The sequence below is a fragment of the Choloepus didactylus genome, chromosome 14 (genome assembly GCF_015220235.1).
Source record: "Choloepus didactylus isolate mChoDid1 chromosome 14, mChoDid1.pri, whole genome shotgun sequence".
NCBI lineage: Eukaryota > Metazoa > Chordata > Mammalia > Pilosa > Megalonychidae > Choloepus > Choloepus didactylus.
Window position 1 is genome coordinate 36448716 of NC_051320.1, and position 23464 is coordinate 36472179.

At 34.2% G+C, this 23464-nt stretch overlaps 1 protein-coding gene and 1 long non-coding RNA gene across 3 annotated transcripts in view; one reads left to right on the forward strand and one right to left on the reverse strand.

Moving 5' to 3' along the window:
- Nucleotides 1-16374, forward strand: part of ZBTB10 (zinc finger and BTB domain containing 10) — a 33436-nt gene extending 17062 nt beyond the window's left edge. For both annotated transcript variants that reach the window (XM_037803599.1, XM_037803598.1), the window contains exons 3-6: nucleotides 7351-7449; nucleotides 10726-10902; nucleotides 11122-11294; nucleotides 11566-16374. In XM_037803599.1, the coding sequence (XP_037659527.1) occupies nucleotides 7351-7449; nucleotides 10726-10902; nucleotides 11122-11294; nucleotides 11566-11871 (755 nt within the window). In that variant the 3' untranslated portion in view covers nucleotides 11872-16374. The remainder of the gene's footprint in view (nucleotides 1-7350; nucleotides 7450-10725; nucleotides 10903-11121; nucleotides 11295-11565) is intronic.
- LOC119509634 lies at nucleotides 3183-13561 on the reverse strand. Its single transcript, XR_005211735.1, has 2 exons — nucleotides 13458-13561; nucleotides 3183-3218 (listed from the first exon to the last, which is right to left on the reverse strand). It is a non-coding gene; the product is annotated as an uncharacterized LOC119509634 (long non-coding RNA).
- Nucleotides 16375-23464: the final 7090 nt, after the last annotated feature.

Below are 23464 nucleotides of genomic sequence, written 5' to 3' on the forward strand. Positions count from 1 at the left end.
GACCTAAAGTGGTTTTACTTGATTAAAGACCATAATTTAATGTTCTTTTAAATAATCTAAAGTTCTTTTGTCTCCTCTAGACTTCTGATGGGAAGATACCTTTACAGCATTTGTAAATTATAAAAGTCCCTATAAATAGAGTTCACATCAGGTTTAATCTTTACATTTTCAATTTCCAGACATTGCTTTTTGGTTAAAAAGCATATAGTTTGAGGATTTGGAAAACGATTTTGAGAAAAGACTGTTAAGTTAAATAGCTTTAAGGAATCTTAATTAGGCATATTTTTTAATGAATTAGTATTTCTTATTAAAGTAAACTATTTAGAGTTAGCTAACAATCAGCACTTGCCCTTCTGTTTTGGGTGATAATTGATGTTTGGTATTACTTTGGGAGTCTTTTTCTAAGTGATCAAATTAAAAAAATTATTAAGCATTTCCACAGTTTTGATGGCCATCTGACTTGAAACCTCCCACTATCTTGATCATGCCAAACATTTACTTTATGAACTATTTAAAATAAGTAAAACACATAGAATGTGGGCTTGGGCTCAATTCTGCCATGTAATTGTCTTGAGTGTATCCTAGATAACATTTCTAATGGGAAGGAAGTAGAACTTCCACCTCATAACTCTGAAATCTAAAAAGTTCTAAAAACTCAGTTTTTTTCTTACTCATCTGATAACCTGACCTGAACTCATTTGTCACCAAAACCAGCTGTTTATATATATTTTTAGTTATTTCCTTAATGTGACTATTCATAAGTTGTTGCAGAAATATTATTTTGATTAGAGTGCTACTCGGGGTGGGATTGATACATAGTTAACTACTTTTCTAAAAGGTAAAATCTCTGTGTTCTACAACATCTTAATCCAAGTAAGATACCAGACAACAGATTTATGGACCTAGATTAATTCACGCACACACCCGCCCTTTTCCTCCTAGGAGATTCCAGATACTCTACATCTCTTAGGCATCTTGTTAGTGGAGTAAGCAGCCAGAGGGTGTCATAGTAGGAATATGCTGCTATCTTTTTTTTCCCCTTTTCTTTTACTTTTGATCTGCTTAGTTTTCCTTTCCTGTCTGCCATATTTGACCCAAGAGATGGCTGTAGTGTGACGATTATTGCCTACAATTTAGAAACCCTAAGGAATTAGAGGCTCTGTAACCAAATAGGAGCTGAAGAAGCCATACATGGATCAGTTATAACAGCATTTTTGTGACTTCTGTCTGCTTAGGATATTAAGTTTTCTACGCCTTATAAATGTCACTCCCTGAGTTTTTTATAAAACAGAATTTTTGGTTTCTGATATAACCTTTATATCCTGGGGAGACCAATAGCCTTAAAATTTCATTCGAAGCATATTCAAAGCTTTACTCCCTAGAAAAGTTGTGTTATAACCACAGATTACTCTTCTGTAACTCCAAGACAGCTTTCTACATCATAATGTAAGAGCAAAGTTGGTAATAAAATTATTTAAATCTCCAAGAAACTAAGCAGCAAGCCAGATAATGTTGGTGTCAAGATTAAGTAGAGTCTTTACCTAGAACTTTTTCATAATAGGGTGGCAGTGGGGTATAAACTTATCCACTGCAAAATGATAAATGTTGAAAATAAGATTATTTAAGAAGTATGGCAGGGGGTGGAGTGGGAGGTTCCTAAATGCTCAGAAGAGTTGGTGAGAGCTTCATAGAGAAAGTAGTATTAGAGCTGGATTTTGTATTGTGTAAGAGTTTGCCAAGAGCGGGAGAAGGGCACTTACTGCAAGACGGCAAGAAATAGGGATAGGAAAGTGAAAGAACAGAAAGCGGAGTGTAGTGTGGAGATGAGGGTGAGGTTGGGATGATAGGTTAGGGCCAGATTGTGAATAGCTTTGCTTGCCATGGTGATAAATTTTGAATTTTATTTTACAGACTCTGGGGCAATAAGAGGTTTTAAAGTGGAGATTTGATTTCTATATTTGCATGTAAGAAAAAAAAATGGGAAGGCATTGTTCATGCATTGGAGTGAGGTGGGGGCAGTGATCTAGGAAGATCTGTTAGAGACTAATCATGGCAGAGATAACAGTCCAGCTGGAATAGTGCAAAGAAGAAATTGTGGAGCCTAGTCTAAGTAAGGCAGGGCAGTCACTTGAAACAATGAGTTTGGGTGTGCAAGGAAAACCACCATTTGTGGGAGTCTCTTAAGCTGCTACAGGAAATATCACAGTGCTTTATAAATACATTGGCAACTGAGTTTACTCTCCACTGAAAGGGGAAAAACCAACTGCAGTGAAGGAAATCTACCTTTTTTGAAAAAATAAGACTTGCTTTTAGTTCTCATACTGTTGGTCTTTAATGATGCCTGGTATATATGAAAATGAAAGTTTGAATAGATGTTACTGAGTCTCTTAAAAAGTTTGTACAGTGGAGGTTAGCCATTTCTAAAGCCTCCATTTCTGATGGCTTCTCTCATATGTCATTTTTTTCAAGAATATTTGTGTTTTTTTTTTTTTTTTTAAGGAAATCCAGATTAGTTTGCATCTGCCTCATGCTTAGAATTTTGAGAACCAAAAGCAAATGGTCAAGGAGACCTTCATCCCAACCTGGTCTTCATTTAGCACCCACTGGCGGCTGCTGTAGTACTTACTTCCCAGAAAGGGTTGCTAACCCACTGTGGGCCATAGGGAAACATACTATGACCACAGGCACCAAGATTAACTCCACCTAATAATGAAACCTTGTTTTATATTGCATTTTAACTTAACTGTCACTTGTTTCTCATAGCAACTTCGTGAAGTAGGCAAATATTGCTGCCATTTTCCATATGAAGAAAATGAAGTTACGATTTTTACAGATTTTTTTGGTAGAGATTTGAGATTTATAGCAGTCTTTTAAACACATCTCATTTTCTTTCCATTGCTTGTTAATCAGATTTTTCTTAACCCATGATAAGATGTCTTTTTAAAAATGTGGTACTACATGGTTACAGATACAGTTTAAGGTTTATTACATAAATGTAGTTAAAATTAAATAAGATACTATATACTAAAGGACTTAACTTAATGCTGGATCTATAAAATCTTTTCGTGGTTGCTGAAGAAGGGCCCATGGCATCTGGAAAACCTCTTGTTAGCTGGGAAGGCACGTGGCTGGCATCTGCTGGTCCTGGGTTGTGTTTCAGCTCCTCTCTCAGCTGTGTGTCCTTAGCTTAGCATCTCCAAATGTCCTTCTGTCTACATCTTAAATATGTTTATTAACAAATATAAGAAATTGTGCATTAAACTTTGATCAGTTGAATGATAATACATACACATAAACCTGTTGTCATTCAGAAAAATGGCTGTTTTGTGAAACCTTCGAAAAGGTCCTTTGTTGTTTGCAAAGCGATGCTAGTCCTTTTTTGCTGAATTTAAGTGAGGTGGAAAATTTTCATAGAAATGTCATGAATGCCACAAAGAAGTATATTAGTTTACTTTTTCTTTAAAATTACAGGATTAAAAACATGATGACCAAGTGTTATTGGTCATGCTTCCAATGAAGCAAAATTCATTCTTGTGTCAAGTAAATGGTTGGTTGTTTGGCTTCTATACCACTCATATCATCATAACTGATCAAAAATGAATTGCTATAGCAATGATATGATAATATTGATTTCTAAGTTAAGCATGCTAATTAGGTAAATTTATGGTCAACCTGGTATAACTGACCTTTTTGAGAATTGTTTCTTATATCACAAATCAGCAATAGTACCTTTTGAAAGAATTATATTTTAAAATCTTTAGAATGGGTATGATTTTGTTTTTGAATGGAACTATTGTACGCAGGAAGAATGTTTGCCATGTAGTAAAGTTTTTAATGGAGGTCTTCTGTTTTTAGTGTCTATGTAGGATTAAAGATCAGAAAATCACAAATTCTAATACTTTATGGGTGGGGTAGGAGACAGGAAATGACTATTGTAAAGAACTAGCTGAGGAAAAGCATTCAACAAATCACTACAAAATGTTATGTAAATAGGAATATTCTCTATTTACAAACTCAGTTGGAAGAATTGTAAGACGTACCCTCTGAACATACTGTACACTTCAGAATAATGACCTTTTTTTTCACTTTTTCAGTTATTTCCTGATTATGAAGTATAACATACAGAAAGTGATAACTTGCAAAGTACGATTTAACAAGTAGTTACAGAGCAAATTTTAAAAAATGTAATGGGTTACAGTTCCACAATTTATTTCCTTATTGTGAAATATAACATATATACAGAAATGTGATAACTTTCAAAGTATAATTTAATAAGTTAGTAGCTATAGAGCAAATTTCAGAACACATTACATGTTACAGTTCCACCATGTCAGTTATTTCCTTCTAGCTATTCTAGTACCCTAGAGATTAAAAAAAATTATTTATATAAAGATTCAGTATTTATAATCCTTTGTTAAATCCTTTCTTGTATGTTGTTTCCCCTCTCTCTCATTTGATCACTGTCTTCAATCTTCAGGGATATCTGGGCAGTGACTACCCTAAATTGTTCATATTGAAAAGGGATGTCAACATTGTGGGGAAGGGGGACGCATCTGGATGATGTTCTTGGAGAGACTGTTGCCTCTGGGTTTTGGGACTTACCTGACATAGGAACACTGGAGGATTTAAGTTTCTGAAAAGTAAACTTAGTGAAACTTTTATAAAGAGTCTCAGATAGGGACCTAGGTATTTTTTAGTATTTTTGGGACTACTGTTGCTTAGAGCTTGGCATACTGTGGAAATTTAGAATATCTGGCTGGAGCTTGCATAAGGATAGCCTCTCAACTTTATTTGAAATCTCTTAACCACTGAAACCTTATTTTGTTACCTTTTTTTTACCCCTTTTGGTCAAAAAGGCAATCTCAATCCCTCGATGCCAGGACTGGGCTATTCCTGGGAGTTGTGTCCCAAGTTGCCAGGGAGATTCACTGCCCTGGGAGTCATGTCCCATGTAGGGGAGATGGTAATGAATTTGTTTGCAGAATTGGGCTTAGACAGAGAAAGGCCACATCTGAGCAACAAAAGAGGTTCTCTGGAGGTGACTCCTAGATGAGATTTTAGGTAGGCTTAGCCTCCCCTTTACAGCCGTAAGTTTTGCTAGAGCAAGCCTCAAGATCGAGGGCTTGACTAATTAAGTAGGGGGTTCCTAATTTCACAGAACGTATTCTTTCCAAGATAAACAATCAGTGTTTAACATTATATTCAATTAGTTACAGTCATCAACATTCTCAATTTTAAACAGTTATCATAACCAAAAGCACTTAGCCCCATTATTTATCTCTAGTATTAGTGTGGTACTGGTAAGATATTCCTATTAAATATAGTCTATAGTATGCAATATATTTTTTCCTATTACCATTCTGTTGTTAACTCATTGTTCCAGTGTCATACCTTAGCAATAGAGCATACATGCACTTATGTGATAGATACCTTTAAACAGGTCCTTTCAGTCATGTTTGCCTTCAATGCAGTACTGATACTTACCCCATTAACAAACTATCATGAACATACTATACACTTCGGAATAATGACTTCTTAAAAAAAAGATTGGAAAACCTAGTAGAGTTTTAACTTTTAAATATTACTTTGGCTTTTTTGATTATTGAAATGTATTTAACTTTATTCATTTAACTTTTCATAGTGAAACAAGATCACTAAAATTTCATTTAATTTGCGGACATGTTTTAGAGTAGTAGATCAACAAACCTAAGAGATTATTCTTCAGGTACAGTTATTTAAAACCACACTTTGTTCAGTAATACAGGTTGCAAACAGCAGAATGTTCAAGCAGAAATGCTATATATGTGATGCTTTTATTTGGTGGGATGTTACACCTATATGACATTTAGATTGAAAGTGATTCTTATTTGATTCACTCAGCCAACATTTGTTAAAAGCCTTTTATTTGCCATGCATCGTGATAAATACTGGGAAATAAAGCCTGAACATTATCCTCCTCTTCAAGAAACTCATAAAGGGGACTGTCTCTAATTTACTCTTCATGCTTTTCATATGAAGTATTTCTTCATTCTCTTAATTTCCAACCCTTTCCTGTAGGCAATAACCTCACACACCACTATTCTCTCCAGAGACAGAAGTCAGTAGAATGGAATGTCCTTTAAATTCCTGTCCTCAAACCTCTCTGTATACCCATTGTCTCTGCTGTCCCTCTTAAGTACCCAAACCTGTGCGTCTGGATCCCAGACTCCCTAGGAGTCTTACACAATTGATAATTCTTATTCTTTCTTGTATATCTTCCAATATCCTTATCTTCCCCTTTCTTAGTGACTCCTGTCAACGTTTAAATACATTTGTTACTTTCACTTTAAAAAAAAACAAAACTCTTACTCTATTTCTCACTCTTCATTTTTACAGTGTCTTTACTTATACAGTGAGTTCCATTCACAACTCAGGCTGCCCTACTGATCCATCAGTACCACTCTGAGATCAACAGTGACCCCCTAGGTGCTAAATATTTATTGAATGAAATGAATGAAATAATGCAGATTTTCAGTCCTCATCTTGAATTCTTGGCAGCATTGACACAGTGGACTACTACTTCCATCTTGAAACACTCTTCCTTAAAGTCTTTTACATCTTTTTTCTAGCTTATTAAATGCTAGATTCAAGATACTTGGTCTTAAGTTTTCCTCACAGTCTCATCCTTTCACTCACTTGGCTTTTTTTTTTTTTTTACCATCTATATTGTGACAACTCACATTCATTTCCAGCTCAAGCACCAGACCTATATAGGCTTAGATAGTATATTTCTCCACTTGGAAGATTAAATGAAAAAATAAAAATTAGCTAAAATTTTAGTGACTGCTACATACCAGGTGAATAGCTAAGCACTCTTCATTTATTATATTTGATCCTTTTATAAAAGCTCTGAGATGTAGATACTCTTTTCCCATTCTTATAGTAAAGCAGTGGTTCTCAATTTTTATATCAGAATCACCTGAAGGGCTTGTTAAAAAACAAATTGCTGGGTTCTCCCTTCATAGTGTCTGATTCAGTAGGTCTGGGGTTGGACCTGAGAAATTTGCATTTCCAGCAAGTTCTCAAGTAATACTACTGGCCTAGGGACCACACTTTGAGAACCATTGCATTAGAGAAACTAAACAACCTGTCTTATAGCTGTCACACAGTGACAGTGAGTGTTTACTTGTTCTTATGGTCAAGAACCATATCTTATGTGTCTGTGCCTTGTGCTCTTGAGCACACAGTGGATATTCAATACTTAAAAGATATCCTTTCTATTTTAGTCTGCATAAGAAACAGTTCCAAGGAGGGAGTGGTGTTGGGGGTGGTGGTTTGTAAATAATGGATTATTGCATGTCTCCTTTTCAGATTTGGATGGTGCTCTACTCTCAGGGCCAGATTGTGATAGGAATGTGAATGCAAACTTATTGGCTGAAGCTGGCTCCAGTCAAGATGGAGGTGATGCTGGTATGTACAGTAGGATTTTAGCAAGAGTATATTTGAGAGGATTTGAAGATTGGGAAGTGTTTGTGTACATACTTACTGTCTGCTGCCGTTTCTTTGCCTTAGGGGGAAAGTATTACATATAAACAGTCTGGGTGGCTGTGTTTATGATAGACTTTTGAAGCTTGGTAAATACGAATAGATTTTTTCTGGTTTTGTTTGGGGGGAATCATTTATTTAGAATTTTGGATCATCAATTCTTAAAAGTTTTTTTAAGAATATTGTTTTATCTCTGTTGTCGTATATGTAGTTGCAGATATTAGCATATCTAACATGATTTCTAACACTTGTTTTCCAAGCCTTTTGAACAAGTCAAAAATAAACATGTTAGCATTTGCTAGATACATTTATTCCACAGATAACTGAAGGGCATATGTTCTAGACATTAGAAATCTAAACTGAATGAAACACAGTCCCTGCTCTCCTGGAGCATACCTTTTTTTGCACTGATTGGAACAAGAAATATGTTATCAGTCATAAAGTTCCAACTTTATTTAGAAATGTGATTCACCTCCACAGGCCACCACCTCTGTCTGGGTCTCCATCCACACACTTAGAAATGGTGTTTCACTTTGGGATTCTGAAAACTTTCTCCCAAGCTGTAATACATTATATGTGTGGGTGTGGGTGTGTGTATGGGTTTTAAATATTTTAGAGAACTTTTGGGTATTGATATTTTCAATCAAGAGGAAATCTTAAATTTGCTTTTATAGTTTTTAAAAGAGGCCTGTGTCTGGTACATATGGGGAAATAAATTCCTAGGAAATCCATTTTGACAAACAATTCTTTTATAAAATCCTTGGTGCCCTGGGAGAAAAATTAATAAATTGATGCAGTAGGGAACTATGCGTATATCCTGAAGAGGAGTATCCCACACCGAGGAAAGAGTAAGTGCAAAAGCCTTAAAAGGGGCTAGATCAGGTGGCTCTTTGTAGGCTATTTTACTCTGTTCAAAGGCCTGCAAAGACTCCCCATTTCACTCAAAGTAGTGACAGGCTCTGACTTAATGTTTTGAACAAATCTCTATCTTTCTGTTACCTATACTGAGAATAGATTTTAGGAAGGCAATAGTGGGAGCAAGGAGACAGAGTTGCTCACTACTGAAAATAATCCAGAGGCAAAGCTGGACCAGGGTGGTAATAACTGTGGAGGATTCTGGTTATACATGTATTGCCAAAGGATTCTTGGATCTAAGGAATTAGATACAAATTCAAGATGGAAGTAAATTCAGAGGAAGTCATTCCTAGCCTGTCTAGTCTGAAGGTCTTCAGGTACAAATTCCCTAAGGGGCATCTATTCTTTTTCTTTATTAGAGAAGTTGTGGGTTTACAGAACAATCATATGTAAAATACAGGATTCCCATACACCACTCCACCAACTATACTTGGATTGGTGTGGAACATTTGTTACAATTGATGATAGCACTTTTTCTTTTAGTAACAATGTTACAGATTACTCAGTTAACACAAGAGTAAAACTACAAAAAGCAATAAATCTGCCCCAGTCAGCAGTTCATTCCTCATTCTTGAGGGATTTGGGAGGATGAACACTCTGGCTGCTTCGAGCTAAGGAGGGAAGTATATATTATGGAGCATGCTGTGGAAGATACTCCTTGTTTTCGGAATAGGGCTGACCCATCTTCATCTTTCTGTTAGTTGTCCAGGGTAGGCCTGAAGTACTGGGGAGTGGAAGTTGATTGCCTCCCTGATGGGTTTCAGTGCTCAGTCGGCATAGGTACAATCCAGAGATTTTAAGTCTCTGAGAAATAGAATTAACAAGTAAATAGAAAATTCTAGGTTTAAGTAAAAGAAGAATCATCTCATGATTATGGGATTCATAAGTGAGTATAACTATGTTATATTGGAGAAATAGCCTTTCATAGATTCCCAGATAGAGCCTGTCCAGTTGTTGATTTCATCTAGCCATGTGGCTTGCCTATGTTGTCCCAGTGTCCCTAGGACCCTCAGGGGTGCTTTGAGGCATGACAGTTTGTGAAATCTGGCTGAGACCTGCATAAGAGTAACCTCCAGAATGACCTCCTGATTCTATTTGAAATTGCTTAGCCACAGCAATTATTTTATTTCATCCCCCCCCCCCCCTTTGATCCAGGTTTCCTCTAAATGCATTGCCGATTAAAGCTTGATAATAATCCTTTGGCAAGAGAGAGTTTTATCCCTGGGAGTTGTGTCCCCCATAGTGGGGGAGGTAGTTAAGTTTATTTGCAGAGTTTGGCTTAGAGAGAGGCCACACTTGAGCAACAGCTTTTTAGGGGGTGACTCTTAGGCATTAATTATAATTATGCTTAGTTTTGTTGTTAAAAGAATAAGGTTCCCAAAAACCAACTTAAGACAACAAGGACACTTTTATTTCCCATAGAAGTTAGTAGATGTATAAAGTTCAAGTTGTCCAAAAGGGCCTTGTTTGTCAAGACACCTGACCTTGTCCCGACTTAACATTCTTAACCAGGGTTGTGTTAATTGACAGGTAGAACGTAATTTATATACTGGTCTTGCTTCTCATGTAAAGTCGTTTGATTTTGTTTTTCTGAAGATGACACTATTCTATTGATTCTCATTAAAGAGAAGTTTTGATAAACCCCAAAAAAGGGGGATTCATTTACCACGCCCCAGGTGTCTGCAACAAAGAAAATTCTTAAAAGGAGAACTTCAAATTGATTTCTCCATACTTACATTCTTTTTTCCTTAGGCTGTTTTCTTCTACAAATTAGTTTTAAAACAAATTTATATGAAAAACAAATTTACGTGATTGTCTTGGGTACAATAAGGAGACTGTTCTATTCTGTAGCAGGTTTTATGCTGTTAAAGAACCTCAAGTGATAAAATAATTAGGAATAGCAGCTCTTTGGAAAGAGTTCAGTTTTGAATGTTTGAAACCCGATATTTAAAGGGGGTAGGTGGTTTCATGTGGCCTCTACCCACAATTAAATAGTATTCAGTTTTTGTTTTTTTACTGAATTTTTTCTCTGGCTGAATAATATTTTAAACATTAGTTTTCTATTTAAGATGCCTACTAATCAGGATATATTATAATCATGAAAATAAAGTATGTAGACACCTCAGTATTTGACCAAAATGTGGAGTTTTAATTTAACTGTTTTATATTAAGCTGCTCTACCATAATGCTCATGGGATATAAATATTTAAATTTTTCTTTTGCTTATTGACTTTGACAGGTCTTTTTTACCTTCATTTTTTCAAAATCACTTTTCAATTGCATTAGGTACCTCACATGATTTCAAGTATGGTTTGATGCCTGGCCCTTCAAGTGATTTCAAGTATGGCTTGATACCCGGTACTTCAAATGATTTCAAGTATGGATTGATACCCGGTGCTTCAAATGATTTCAAATATGGATTATTGCCTGAATCTTGGCCAAAACAAGAAACTTGGGAAAATGGCAAGTATTAGCTAACTAAACTTTTACAGAATTCTTAAATAATTTTTAAAGATTAAAAAGCTTCCATATTTTGGCTTAAAAAAACAAAACACAAAACAACCAGAAAATGGTGGCCTTATATTGCTTTTCACAGGGGAAGAGATAGAAGCTAAAGACATGCTTTATGCATTTTCTGTTTAATATATAATAAATGCTTTTTTTTTTTTTTAATTCTCAAAGGGGAATCATCTCTAATCATGAACAAGTTAAAATGTCCTCATTGTAGCTATGTAGCCAAATACAGACGAACACTAAAAAGGCACTTGCTCATTCATACGGGAGTGAGATCATTTAGCTGTGATATTTGCGGAAAGCTGTTTACTCGAAGAGAACATGTAAAAAGACATTCCCTGGTAAGTGACTTTAAATATAACTGATCCTTTATATGAAGTATATTATGTCCATGAAGTTTAAGGTATTTTACTACTTACTTGCAAATTTAAAGAAGACTGATTTAATAATTTCTTTAAACAAAAATGTGATTTATAAACTGAAAACTTATCTCCATGCAGAAAATAATGGTATTTTCACTCATTTGTTAAATGGGTGGTTTAATTTGAGTGGTTCAAATGAATTACATTATCTATACGATCCTTACATTGGATTTCTTCCCCCTTCAATTAGGTGCATAAAAAGGATAAAAAATACAAATGTATGGTGTGTAAGAAGATCTTCATGTTAGCAGCCAGTGTTGGAATAAGACATGGATCTCGACGCTATGGTGTTTGTGTAGAATGTGCAGATAAATCACAGCCAGGAGGGCAAGAAGGTGTAGATCAGGGACAGGATACAGATTTCCCTCGGGAAGAAGAATATGAGGAGAACGAAGTAGGAGAAGCTGATGAAGAGCTGGTTGATGATGGAGAAGATCAGAATGATCCATCTCGATGGGATGAATCAGGAGACGTTTGTATGTCTCTAGATGATTAACTGATCTACTGTTCTCCTCAAGGATGCTGCATATTTGGACATAAAAATCGACAATTTGAATTGTTGAACTTGAAGGCTTGCAAAATATGGTACATGCTGGATGGTAGTTATGTTGCTGTGAAAACTGTAGGGTCAAAGCCTTATAGCAAAAAAATTTTTTTTATATTTGCACAGGACTGTACAGCAAACAACCTTGTGGTTGGATTACATGAAGTCCCCACACCTTCAGTCAGTTATCAAAGTAAAAATATTTTTTATTTATAGGATATGCCGTAACTTTTTGGGTCTTATGAAAATATAGTATCTGTCCTTGCAGAGCTTACATTCATGTGTCATTTTAACATGAATGAAGAAAATCCATTTATGGAAGTACAGTGACAGCTGACCCAGTCACTCTGTCCATCAAACCACTCAGGCTAGTTTGTACTAGTAGAGTTTTGTTTCTATTTTTATTATTATTATTATTATTTTTAATACAGATTTTCAGTGAGGGGATTTTTCAACCCCATTGGTTCTCCTTTCTTGTATTTCCATTTTAATTTGCTCCATAACTTAAACCAAGTCTTTTCTAGTCTTAGCTATTATTTCTCAGTTTTGTGCTGATGGGCATGTTTATAAGAACTGGAGAGGTAATTTATTGGAATGAACTAACTGACTTCCTCCATTCCCCCTTTCCTTTTTGACATGAATTTTACTACTTCACAAATGTAGAATGATGTTGCAAAGTTACCGTGGTGAAGTTGACAAATACCACTAAAATGATTATGATTTAGAAGTAACTTTCTCCTGCTGCTTTAATCTGATAAATGGTTATTATATGATGTTTTCTGACATGGCATTTGGGTTTGGGTATCTGTTACTTTGGCACTATTCTTGTTAGCCTCTTTTTATTTTTGCCAGTGTACTATACCTCAGTCCTATTTGAAAGACAGAAATCTAATTGAAAGAAAAGTCATAGAAACAATAAGTAAAATGATTTGTTTTATAATTTATCCTCCATGTCCAGTTTGGTTAGCTTGTTATGCAATATAAGTGAAATATCAGGTTTTTACTCTTGTGCCCTTATTATCATTAAAATTAACACAAAAATTGCATTCTCTTTTTGTTTCATACTTACTGGAATATTGAGTGTTTTGAAATTATGGACGATAATTAATTTTTAATTCCTGAAAGTTCACACCTTGATACATAGTCTTTCTAGTAAAACTATGATTCAACAGTCTGCAAAAATCTTACAAATAAAATACTGAGAGGCTTTACAATTTATTGTTTTGTTAACTAAATTCTTCAGGGAATAAAGGATGACTTATTAAGTTGAAATTGTCAGATTTATCCAGCCTGGTGGCAAATGAATTAGCTGGTGATCATTGAACTCACAGCAGCATTTCACATGGTAATGTTAACATGCACAGCATTTATCAGGAGCATATTGTATATTATATAAGATTGAGGGATGTCACATTTTCATTTTTCTTTTAAATAAAAATTGACTATATTTTCCTATTTCATATCAGGTAGCTAAATTATGCTAGTTGTGTGGGAAAAATTGCAAAGTATGTTTTGACAGACATCCTTTTGGTGCTTACCTGATCAAAGTTGATGAGTCTGTCTTTTTTTTTTTTGAAGATAAGCTTTATCTTTGTCTCTTATTTCAGTAGAATAATGGTTTGATGTTCAGCATTGGTTGTCTGCTTGGATAAATCAAGGATAAATTACAGTTACTTGGTTAGATGCATCTTTTGTCATCTAAACTTTATTATAGTTTCCACATAAATGTAAACCTGACAGATGGTTAGTTTTGGTTTGATTTGTGTTGAAAATTGAAGAATACATCTTATTTTCAGTGTTCTAGAGAAATGAGTAAAATGTAATTCTGGTGGGGTCCAAAGTAGAAATTAGTCGGACAAAGATAACTATGAATGAAAAAGTATTTTAAACGTAAATTGTTCTGCTTTGTGAATATGTAAGTATAGTATAAAGATTTCTTTCATCCCATTTATCCCCCTCCTTTAAAACAAACCATAGTTTACAATTGGTAGATCTGTCTATATATAAATATATATTAAAGAGAAAAGATATATATCTGAAAATCACCTAAATCTGCTTTATTAGACTACAGTTCACTTATTGCATAGAAACTGGACTTGGCTTTACATTCTTAATGTACTTTTACTTTTCCTCAAGATATGAACTCATTCTCTTGAAACTGAATTTTCTTTTACTACTTAAATCATTTGTGTATATCTGGTAAATTATGACCAAATTTTTGTTAGGTTGCATACAGTAAATTGAAATATATACTTGGTACACTACAGAACTGTTGTGCTTTTGTTTCAGTTTTAGTTGGAAATAAGGTTTGATGTAGATGGCTTGTTATTGTTAATTTAAAATATTCTATAATTGTCCATTACCTTTTATGTTGTGTTGTGACAGATGTGGCTATATTTTTAGTCAACTGAAATATACTTTAAAAGTTTGTTTTTAGAAAGATAATCCAAAGGAAAAATGTTTATACTCTTGAATATATTAGCCTCAGCCTATATAAAATTTCTTCTTTAAAGTAAACATTTTACCAGAAACAGAATTGACAGATTTTTCTACTTGTTGACTGCCTAACTTATTTTGTTTCATGATCTTGAGGGACTGCCTTTTTCCTTCTGGATTTTTTTAAAATAGTTTTAGTACTAAGGTATACTACTGGACATTTCTATTTTTTTAAGTATATTCTTTTTCTGACTTACAGTTACAATTTCAGGAAGTTGAAAGATACTAAGAACTTAGGTAACAATGGAATACTCATAATTTTGTCCATGGAGCCCCGGCAGTATTATGTGCTACACATTTGCTGAATTTTTCTCTTGTAACTTATATTTTAAATGAAAAATATTTTAGAGCTTTTAATTTTAAAAGAGTATAAACTGTTTTTCATATTCACTCTACAGTAACAGACCCTCTCATATAAATCAAGATCATGTATTAAGTTTCTCAGAGACAGTTACTTCCATATGGTCCCCTCTTTGTCATAGTTATTGGCCTTCATTTTCATATTCACTAGATGTTTTGCTAAATTTTAGCACCCCAGCAATTTAGAGCTTAAAAAAATTAAAAGAAACGTAGGAAGGGGAAACTGAACAGTAATGAGTGGCTTTGAGATTTGGGGGAAAAGCACTAGCTGATTAGGTAGAGCCATCCTGATGAAGAGCAGCACGTGAGTTAACATATGAAGTGCTTAGAACACTGTCAGGTACAAGTGAGTGCACAATACTTCTTATTAAGGTGATGTGAACCAAGAGGAATAAAAGATGATAAAAAGGGTAAAAAGAGGAAGAAAATAGGAAATAAGAATTTGGCTTGGAAATTTATAATAGATACTGTGTAAAAGGCCTGAAGATGACTGGAGTTGTGTAGTATGGGGGAAAGTGTAATGGAAAATAGTTTTTAAAATCTTAAATTTTAAAATAACGATTCCAAAAACTACATTTTTTTAAATTTTTTGAGTGCCTCCACATGCCATTGCGCTTATGTTATGTTATCTAATCCCCTATATGGTAGGTGCTATTGTCTCATTTTATAGATGAGGAAAGGCTCAGAGAAATTCAGAAACTTGACTATTTAAGCCACTAAGTGGTAGAGCTGGGATTTTTTAGGTCTTCTGAAGCCCATGCTCTTTCCATGGGGATCTATTGCTGCCTCATTAAATCTTTTGTAGAAGTTCTTCTCTTTACAGGAGTTTACAGAGACATGTTTTTCCTTTGAAACTATGTTAGGAATTTGGGGCCTAATCCTCCTCCAAATACCCTTACTAGTCTTTCCTCCAAGTAAAGCAGGTGTTAATGTCACTTGACTATAAGGTACCCAGACTCAGTGTAGCACATACTATTAATCAGCTGTGGCATTTTCATTGTTAAAAGGATGGCTTTTAACTGAAGAACTAGAGATGAACCCCATTTTTTGTCTGTGCCGTTCAGTCACCCAGATCCTTAAACTTAACTATGGTACATAGTATATGTGCTTAGAACTAGATGTTTTTCCTTAGTCACTTTTAGGATTTAAACTGGGAAGTTCTTTTCCTGCTGTATCCCTGCTTTAGCTGAAGTTGAATAATTCTAGGTAATTTGAAATGTGTTAGGGATAAGCATACTTTAAAAGATGGTTACTAGCTCTGAATTTTATGATATTGGGTACTTAAATTTGGAATACACTGGCTATGAGGAACAAAATTTTGGGTTGAGGAGAGGGATTGTGAAGGCCATTATGAAATGGGAGAATCAGCATTTTAAACACTGTAAACATAAAAGAACACTTTCTTCTGCCTGCTGTTTGTAAAAGCTCTTTGGTAAGATCTTTTACGAAGACCAATTTTTTTTTTTATATGTAATTTACCTACCTAGTATAAGTGTCCTAAGACATGTATGTAAACTTCCAAAACTGTTTTGTCTGTGTATTTAGAAAATACACAAGAATCTTTATCAAACCTAAAAATATAAACTTGTGAGCACTAAACTTGCTTCTGGCTTTGTGAATTTTATTGACTCTGACATTTAACTCAGATTCTTTGCATTTTAATTAAGTGTACTAATTTAGACTAACTGGGGTAGGGGGAATACCTTTGTAAATTTTGACTTATGTGTAATTCAGATATCTTTGTATATGAGGTTTACAAGTTTGAATTATAGAGTATTATAAGGGTTTTTTAATTTGTTGATGTGTTTGTATATGAAAGTGCATAAATGACTCAAACTACCTCCTAAGTAATCCTTGGAGAGCTGCTTCAATTAATAGTAATGATTTGTAATCAGTATGTCATTTATCTTTCATATTTAGTTTAAGATTCTCTGCAGGTTTTGGAAAATATTAAAAAAAATAATTCCCCCATAATTTATACTTGTGCATAATCTTGCAGAAATGGGTTGAAAAGCAAAGGTAAGCTACTGCTGCATCCCCTATTTTCTGTATATTAGTGGATTGATGGATTACAAGAAAAAATACGTAGTATTCTAAATTTCAAGTCTTTGATACTTTGTTTACTAATAAAGAGAACATATTTATCTAGTTTATTAGGTGTTTTTTTTTAGTTAGTAATAACAACTTGACTAAAGAAATAGTTTTGATTTAGTTTGGAGAAGGGCAAAGGAAGGGGGTACGGCCCACATACCATGTAATGCCTGGTGTCTTTAAATGTTAGAAGAATCAGATACATTCCTTATAATTTCAAGACATTAGAGTTGGGACCAGTTGGCTTACGATAACTATTCAAAGATGAAATGAGGTTACTTCAGAAAGGACTGAATATCCTACCACTGGAGAAGTTCAAGATAAAGTGAAAGATTATCTGACAACAATTTTGGCTAAGGGAGTATTGACCAAACTTTTGTAATTTCATAAAGTTTGTTTTATTTTTGAGACTATCACAGTTACAAGCTTTCTATTTTGCTTACTAAGTACATTCATAAAGTTATGTATGTAGTCATAAATAGTTTCTGAAGGTTATTTTAACACCAAAAAGGACATAATTAGAAGCTAGAAATCAAGTTAGCTCTAAGGAAAAACTTGTTACATGAGCTTCCTTTTTCACTACAAATCGTTACCACAGAACAGTGTTGGGAAGCTGGTGTAGGAAATGTCAGTATTGGCTTTATGGTTAAGATAAGAAAATTAAATGTCCTTCAAATTGTAGTCTTTGGCCCAATTATCTTTCTGAAGTTTGAACTAAAGAAAGAAAGAATGAACTACAGGAAATTATTCTGTTAATTAAAAGTGAACAAAAAATAGGCTCCATAGCTGCCCGGTGCCTTAAATGCTATTGTTACTACCTCTTCCATATCAGGTGGATTTATTTATTTTTCCCCAAGATAACCAAACTGAGTTTGGCAATAAGATAATGCTAATCTTCCAAGCATAAGTGGAAAAGTATGCTTTAGAATCTTAGTGAAAGGTATGCAAAAGACAATCTAACTTCTTGGCACATGTCCCAACAGTTGGTGATACACGAAATGATACACAGAACAATTTCAACATAATCACAGATTTTTTAGGTTGGTAGAGAGTATCTAAATGAGGAATGAGCCCCAGAGAAGTTAACATCAACAACATGGGCAGTCAATTTTAGGGCAAGAGTTCCTGAACTTCCAATTCAGTGTTCTATTCCATGTATCAAATTGTCATTCAATAAATATTTTTTCTAGCAAACTCTTGGAAATGTTTAAGATGTGGGAAAACTTTGAAATTAGAGACTGCAAAGTATATTCATAACAGTGCCTACCTATACATGGCTAATGCTTAAAAAATATTTACTAAATGAATATTAGCATTTCTTTTGAAAGGATTTTGCTGACTAGGATCTCATGGCATGTAGCTGTCAAGCTAATTTTGTAAATAAGCTTCTGAGTTTTATGCTGCTAAACACATCAAGCCCTTAGCTTTCTTTGACCCAGTACACGCTTAGGTGAACGTATCTCAAGATGTAAGGACCAAATTTCATGTCCCAAAATTGTTACTATTAATCATTTGCTGCAAAATACTTGTTTTGAAATAATGGGCTGGTGTAGCTGCCACTAACATCTAAATGTCTAACATCCAGTATAAGGAAAATGTGAAAAACTAGAAAGAAAGCCCAATTAGAATTTACACCTTGGTGTAGAATGGAACAATGCATCAGAAAACATTTTGGATCTGTTTTATTTGCCAGCACTATTTCTGTGTTTGTGAAGAGGCATATTCGGTATTGGCATTTATATTTTACCATATGAAAGATGTGTTTGTTCATGTGAAAGATATAAACTTGTCCCCTATTTTTTAACATGGAAAATATTTTATTACTGTTTGAATGATGTTGCCATATATTTGGCTCAAATTTAGAATATTCACTAAAATTCATAAAATTACAAAGAAAATTTGTATCTATAGAAATCCCCATGAAAGCCCAGGCAGCTTTTATCTTCCAAATTATGTTAGTTTTTCATATTTTTACATAGGTTTTTGTAGTTTTACAGAAAACCATGCAAAAAATACAGCATTCCCATATATCCCCCCTATTATTAACCCCTGCATTACTGCGGTACCTTTATTATAATTGATGGAAATATTTGTACTGTTAACTACACTCCATAGTTTACATTAGGATATTTTTTCCCAACATACCACCCTATCAACACCTTGCATAAGTGTAGTACATTTGTTACAATTCAAGGAAGAACATGTTATAATTATACTATTAACTATAGTCCATTGTTTACAGTAGGGTTCACTGTGTTGTATAGTTGTCTTTTAATTTTTATTCTAATAACATTTATGACCTAAAATTTCCCCTTGTAACCACATTCACATATATAGCTTTGTACTGTTAAACTCACAATGTTCTAGTTTCTGACTGTTACTCATTGTAATTATTTCATCAGACTTCATACAATATTTGTCCTTTTCTGTCTGCCTTATTCCACGTAACATAATGTCTTCAAGGTTAATCCATGTTGTCACATGTATGAGAACATTACTTTCATGGCTGAGTCATATTCCATTATGTGTATATACCACATTTTTTTTTTTATCCTTCATTTGTTGGTGCACGCTTGGCTTACTTCCATCTTTTGGCAACTGTGAATAATGCCACTGTGTACATCAGTGTGCAAATATCTGTTCAAGTCCCTGCTTTCAGTTCTTCTGGGTATGAACCTAGAAGTGAAATTGTCAAGTCACACGGTAATTCTGTATTTAACTTTCCGAGGAACTGCCAAACTTCTCCACAGTGGCTGCGCCATTTCACATTCCTACCAACAATGAATCAGTGTTCCTATTTCTCCACATCCTCTCCAACACTTGTAATTTTCCCTTTTCTTAAGAGTAGTCTTTGTAGTGGGTGTGGAATGGTATCTCATTGTGGTTTTGATCTGCATTTCCCCAATAGCTAATGATTTTGAGCATCTTTTCATGTGCTTTTTTTTTTTTTTTTTTTTTTTTTTTTTTTCTTTTTTTTTCTTTTTTTTTTTTTCTTTTCTTTTTTTTTTTCATGTGCTTTTTAGCCACTTGTATATCCTCTGTGGAGAAGTGTCTATTCTAGTATTTTGCCCACTTTTTAATTGGGTTGTTTGTTTTTTTATTGTTGAGTTGTAGGATTACTTTATATTTACTGGATGTTAAGGCCTTATTGGATAAATGGTTTCCAAATATTTTCTTCCATCAGATAGATTGTTTTCACTTTTGTGGTAAAGTTCATTGATGCAAATAACTTTAATTTTAATTTTGATGAAGTCCTATTTATCTTTTTTTTTTCTTTTGTTGCTTATGCTTTGAGTTTGAAGTCTAAGAAACTATTGCCTAACACAAGATCCTATATTTTCTGCTAGGAGTTTTATATTCTTGGTTCTTATATGTGGGTCTTTGATCCATTTTGAGTTAATTTTTGTGTATGGAGTGATATAGGGGTCTTCCTTCATTCTTTTGCATATGGATATCCAGTTCTCCCAGCACTGTTCTTTCCCAATTGAGTAGACTTGGCTGCCTTGTCAAAAATTGATTGGCCATAGAAATGAGGGTCTATTTCTGAAATCTCAGTTCAATTCCATTGGTCTATATTATCTATCCTTGTGCCAGTACCATGTTGTTTTGACCACTGTAGCTTTGTAATAAGCTTTCAAGTTAGGAAGTACGAGTCCACCAACTTCGTCATTCTTTTCAAAGATATTTTTGGCTATTCAGGCTCCTTACTCTTCAAGTAAATATGATAATTAGCTTTTCTAGTTTTGCAAGACGGCTCTTGGGATTTTGGTTGAGATTGCATTAAATCTGTAAATCATTTGGGGTAGAATTGACGACATAACAATATTTAGTCTTCCAGTCTATGAGCATGGAATATCCTTCCATTTATCTAGATTTTTATTTCTTTTAGCATAGCTCTGTAGTTTTGCATGTATAAGTCCTTTATATCCTTGGCTAAATTTATTCCTAGGTATTTGATTCTTTTGGTTGCTATTGTAAATAGATTTTTTTTTCTTGATTTTCCTCCTCAGATTGCTCATTAGTGTGTGGAAGCACTACTGATTTTTGTGTGTTGATCTTGTACACCACCACTTTGGTGAATTCATTTTATTCGCTGTAGTAGCTTTGTTGTAGATTTCATCTAAGTTGTCTTAATTTGTTGGCATACAGTTGTCCATAGTATCCTCCTATGATCCTTTTTATTTCTGTGGGGTCAGTAGTAATGTCTCCCTTCTCATTTCTGATTTTATTTATTTACATCATCTCTTTGTTTTCCCTTTATTATTGATCTCTTTTGTGTGTGTGGTTCCTTTTTGTTGTCAATTTCATTTCTGCTCTAATCTTTATTTCCTTCTTGCTTTGGGTTTAGTTTGCTGTTCTTTTCTAGTTTCTCTGGGTGTAATTTGTTCTTTGAACTACTGATTGTTTAAGAGTGTGTTATTTAACGTCCATATGTTTGTGGATTTTCCAGTTTTCTGCCTGATAGATTTCCAGCTTCATTCTGTTGTGGTCAGAGAAGATGCTTTGTGTAATTTCAATTTTTTAAAATTTATTGAAACTGGTTTTGTGACCCAGACATCCAGGATGTGGTCTATTCTGGAGAAAGATCCATGTGCACTTGAGAAGAATGTATATCCTACTGTTTTGAGGTGCAATGTTATATATAAGTCTGTTAGTTCTAGTACACTTACCATATTATATTTAAGTTGTTTCCTTATTGATCTTCTGTCCAGATGTTTTTTCTATTTTGACAGTTGTGTACTGACGTCTCCAACTATTATTGTAGAGGTGGCTTGATTCTCCCTTCAGGTTTGCCAGTATTTGCCTCATGTATTTTGGGGTACCATGGTTAGGTGCACAAATATTTATGATTTTTATTTTTTCTTGGTGGATTGACCCTTTTATTAATATATATTGTCCTTTTTCTCTTAAAACAACTTTTGACTTGGGGTCTGTTTCATCAAATAGTACCATAGCTACCCCAGCTCTTTTTTGGTTACTAGTTGCATGGAATTTTGTTTTCTATCCTTTTACTTTCAACCGATTTGTGTCTTTGGGTCTAAGGTAAGTCTCTTGTAAACAACATATAGTTGGATCATATTTTGTTTTGTTTTATCTGTTCTGCCTGTCTCTTGATTTGGGAGTTTAATTCATTAATACTCAGTTTTATTACTGTAAATGCAGTGCCTATTTCAACCGTTTTTTTCTTTGGTTTTTTATTTCACTTTTTTGGGGGGAGGGGGTCTCTTTTCTTTTACTGCAACCTCTTTTTCTGTAGAGTTGACCTTTTTTCAACCCTTAATTTTTAAATACTTTCTTAGAATGGTTACTCTGGGGTTTGTATTATACAACCTGCATCTATAACCTACTAATTTGAGAAGATACCTACTTACCTTCAATACATGTTCTCTGCTCCCATTTCCCCATTTCCCTTCTTTATGATGTTTTTGTCCCACATTATCTCTTTATATTTTGCATGTCCATTATCCTGTTTTTTAATATTTTAAATTCAACCTCATGTTTGAAGGACAGTTATGCTGGATAAAAAATTGGGGGCTGGCAGTTTTTCTGTTTCAATACCTTAAATTTATCATACTGCTGCCTTCTTGCCTCCATGATTTCTGATGAGAAATTGGCACTTACTATTATTGAGGATCCCCTGTATGTGACAAATCTCTTGCTGCTTTCAGAATTCTTTTTTTATCTTTGACATTCTGATTACAATGTGTCTCAGAGTAGGTCTGTTAGGATTTATTCTGTTTGGAGTGTGTTGTACTTCTTGGACATGCTTATGTATTTCCTAAGAGTTGGGAAATTTTTAGCCTTATTTCCTCAAAAATCCTTTCTGCCCCTTTTTCCTTCTCTTCTTCTGGGATACTTATGATGCGTATGTTTCTGCATTTCATGCTGTCACTCAAATATCTGAGACACTGCTCATATTTTTCTTTCTTTATCTGTTCTTCTGACCATATGATTTATATTGTTTTGTCTTCTAGTTCATATATTCTGCCTATTCAAAGCTGCTGTTGTATAACCTCTTATGTATTGTTAATCTCCATTATTCTTTCATCCCCATAATTTGTTATGTTTCCTTGTAAACTTTCAAGTTCTTTATGCTTTCATACTGTCTTTAATATCCTTTAGCTCTAACTTCTTATTTTCCTTCATCTCTTTGAATTGATTTAGGAGATCTGTTTGAACTTCTTTGATTAGTTGTTCCAAAGGCTCTGTTTCCTCTAAAATTTTAATTTGTTCCCTTGACTGAGCCATATCTTCCTGTTTCTTAATATGGCTTGTAAATTTTGGCTGATGGCTGGGCATCTGATTATTTTGATGAGTTAACTCTGAAGACCAGTTTCTCCCTCTTGTCTAGGGTTTTATTGTTGATTGGCTTTGTGTTAAGGTTCTTCTTTGACATTTGGTCCGACTTAATCTGGACCTTTAGAGTAGCCCATGTTTGTTCAGATTTTCTTGGCTCTTCTTCATCTGATTCTTGCTCTGGATATGCAGTACAATTTTTAAGATTTCATTTTTTGTGTGTGCAATTGTTTCACCTCCAGGAAAAAGTTTCCTTTCCTCTGTTCTTTCTCCAGGAATCTTGATCTGTTCTGTTTGTTTT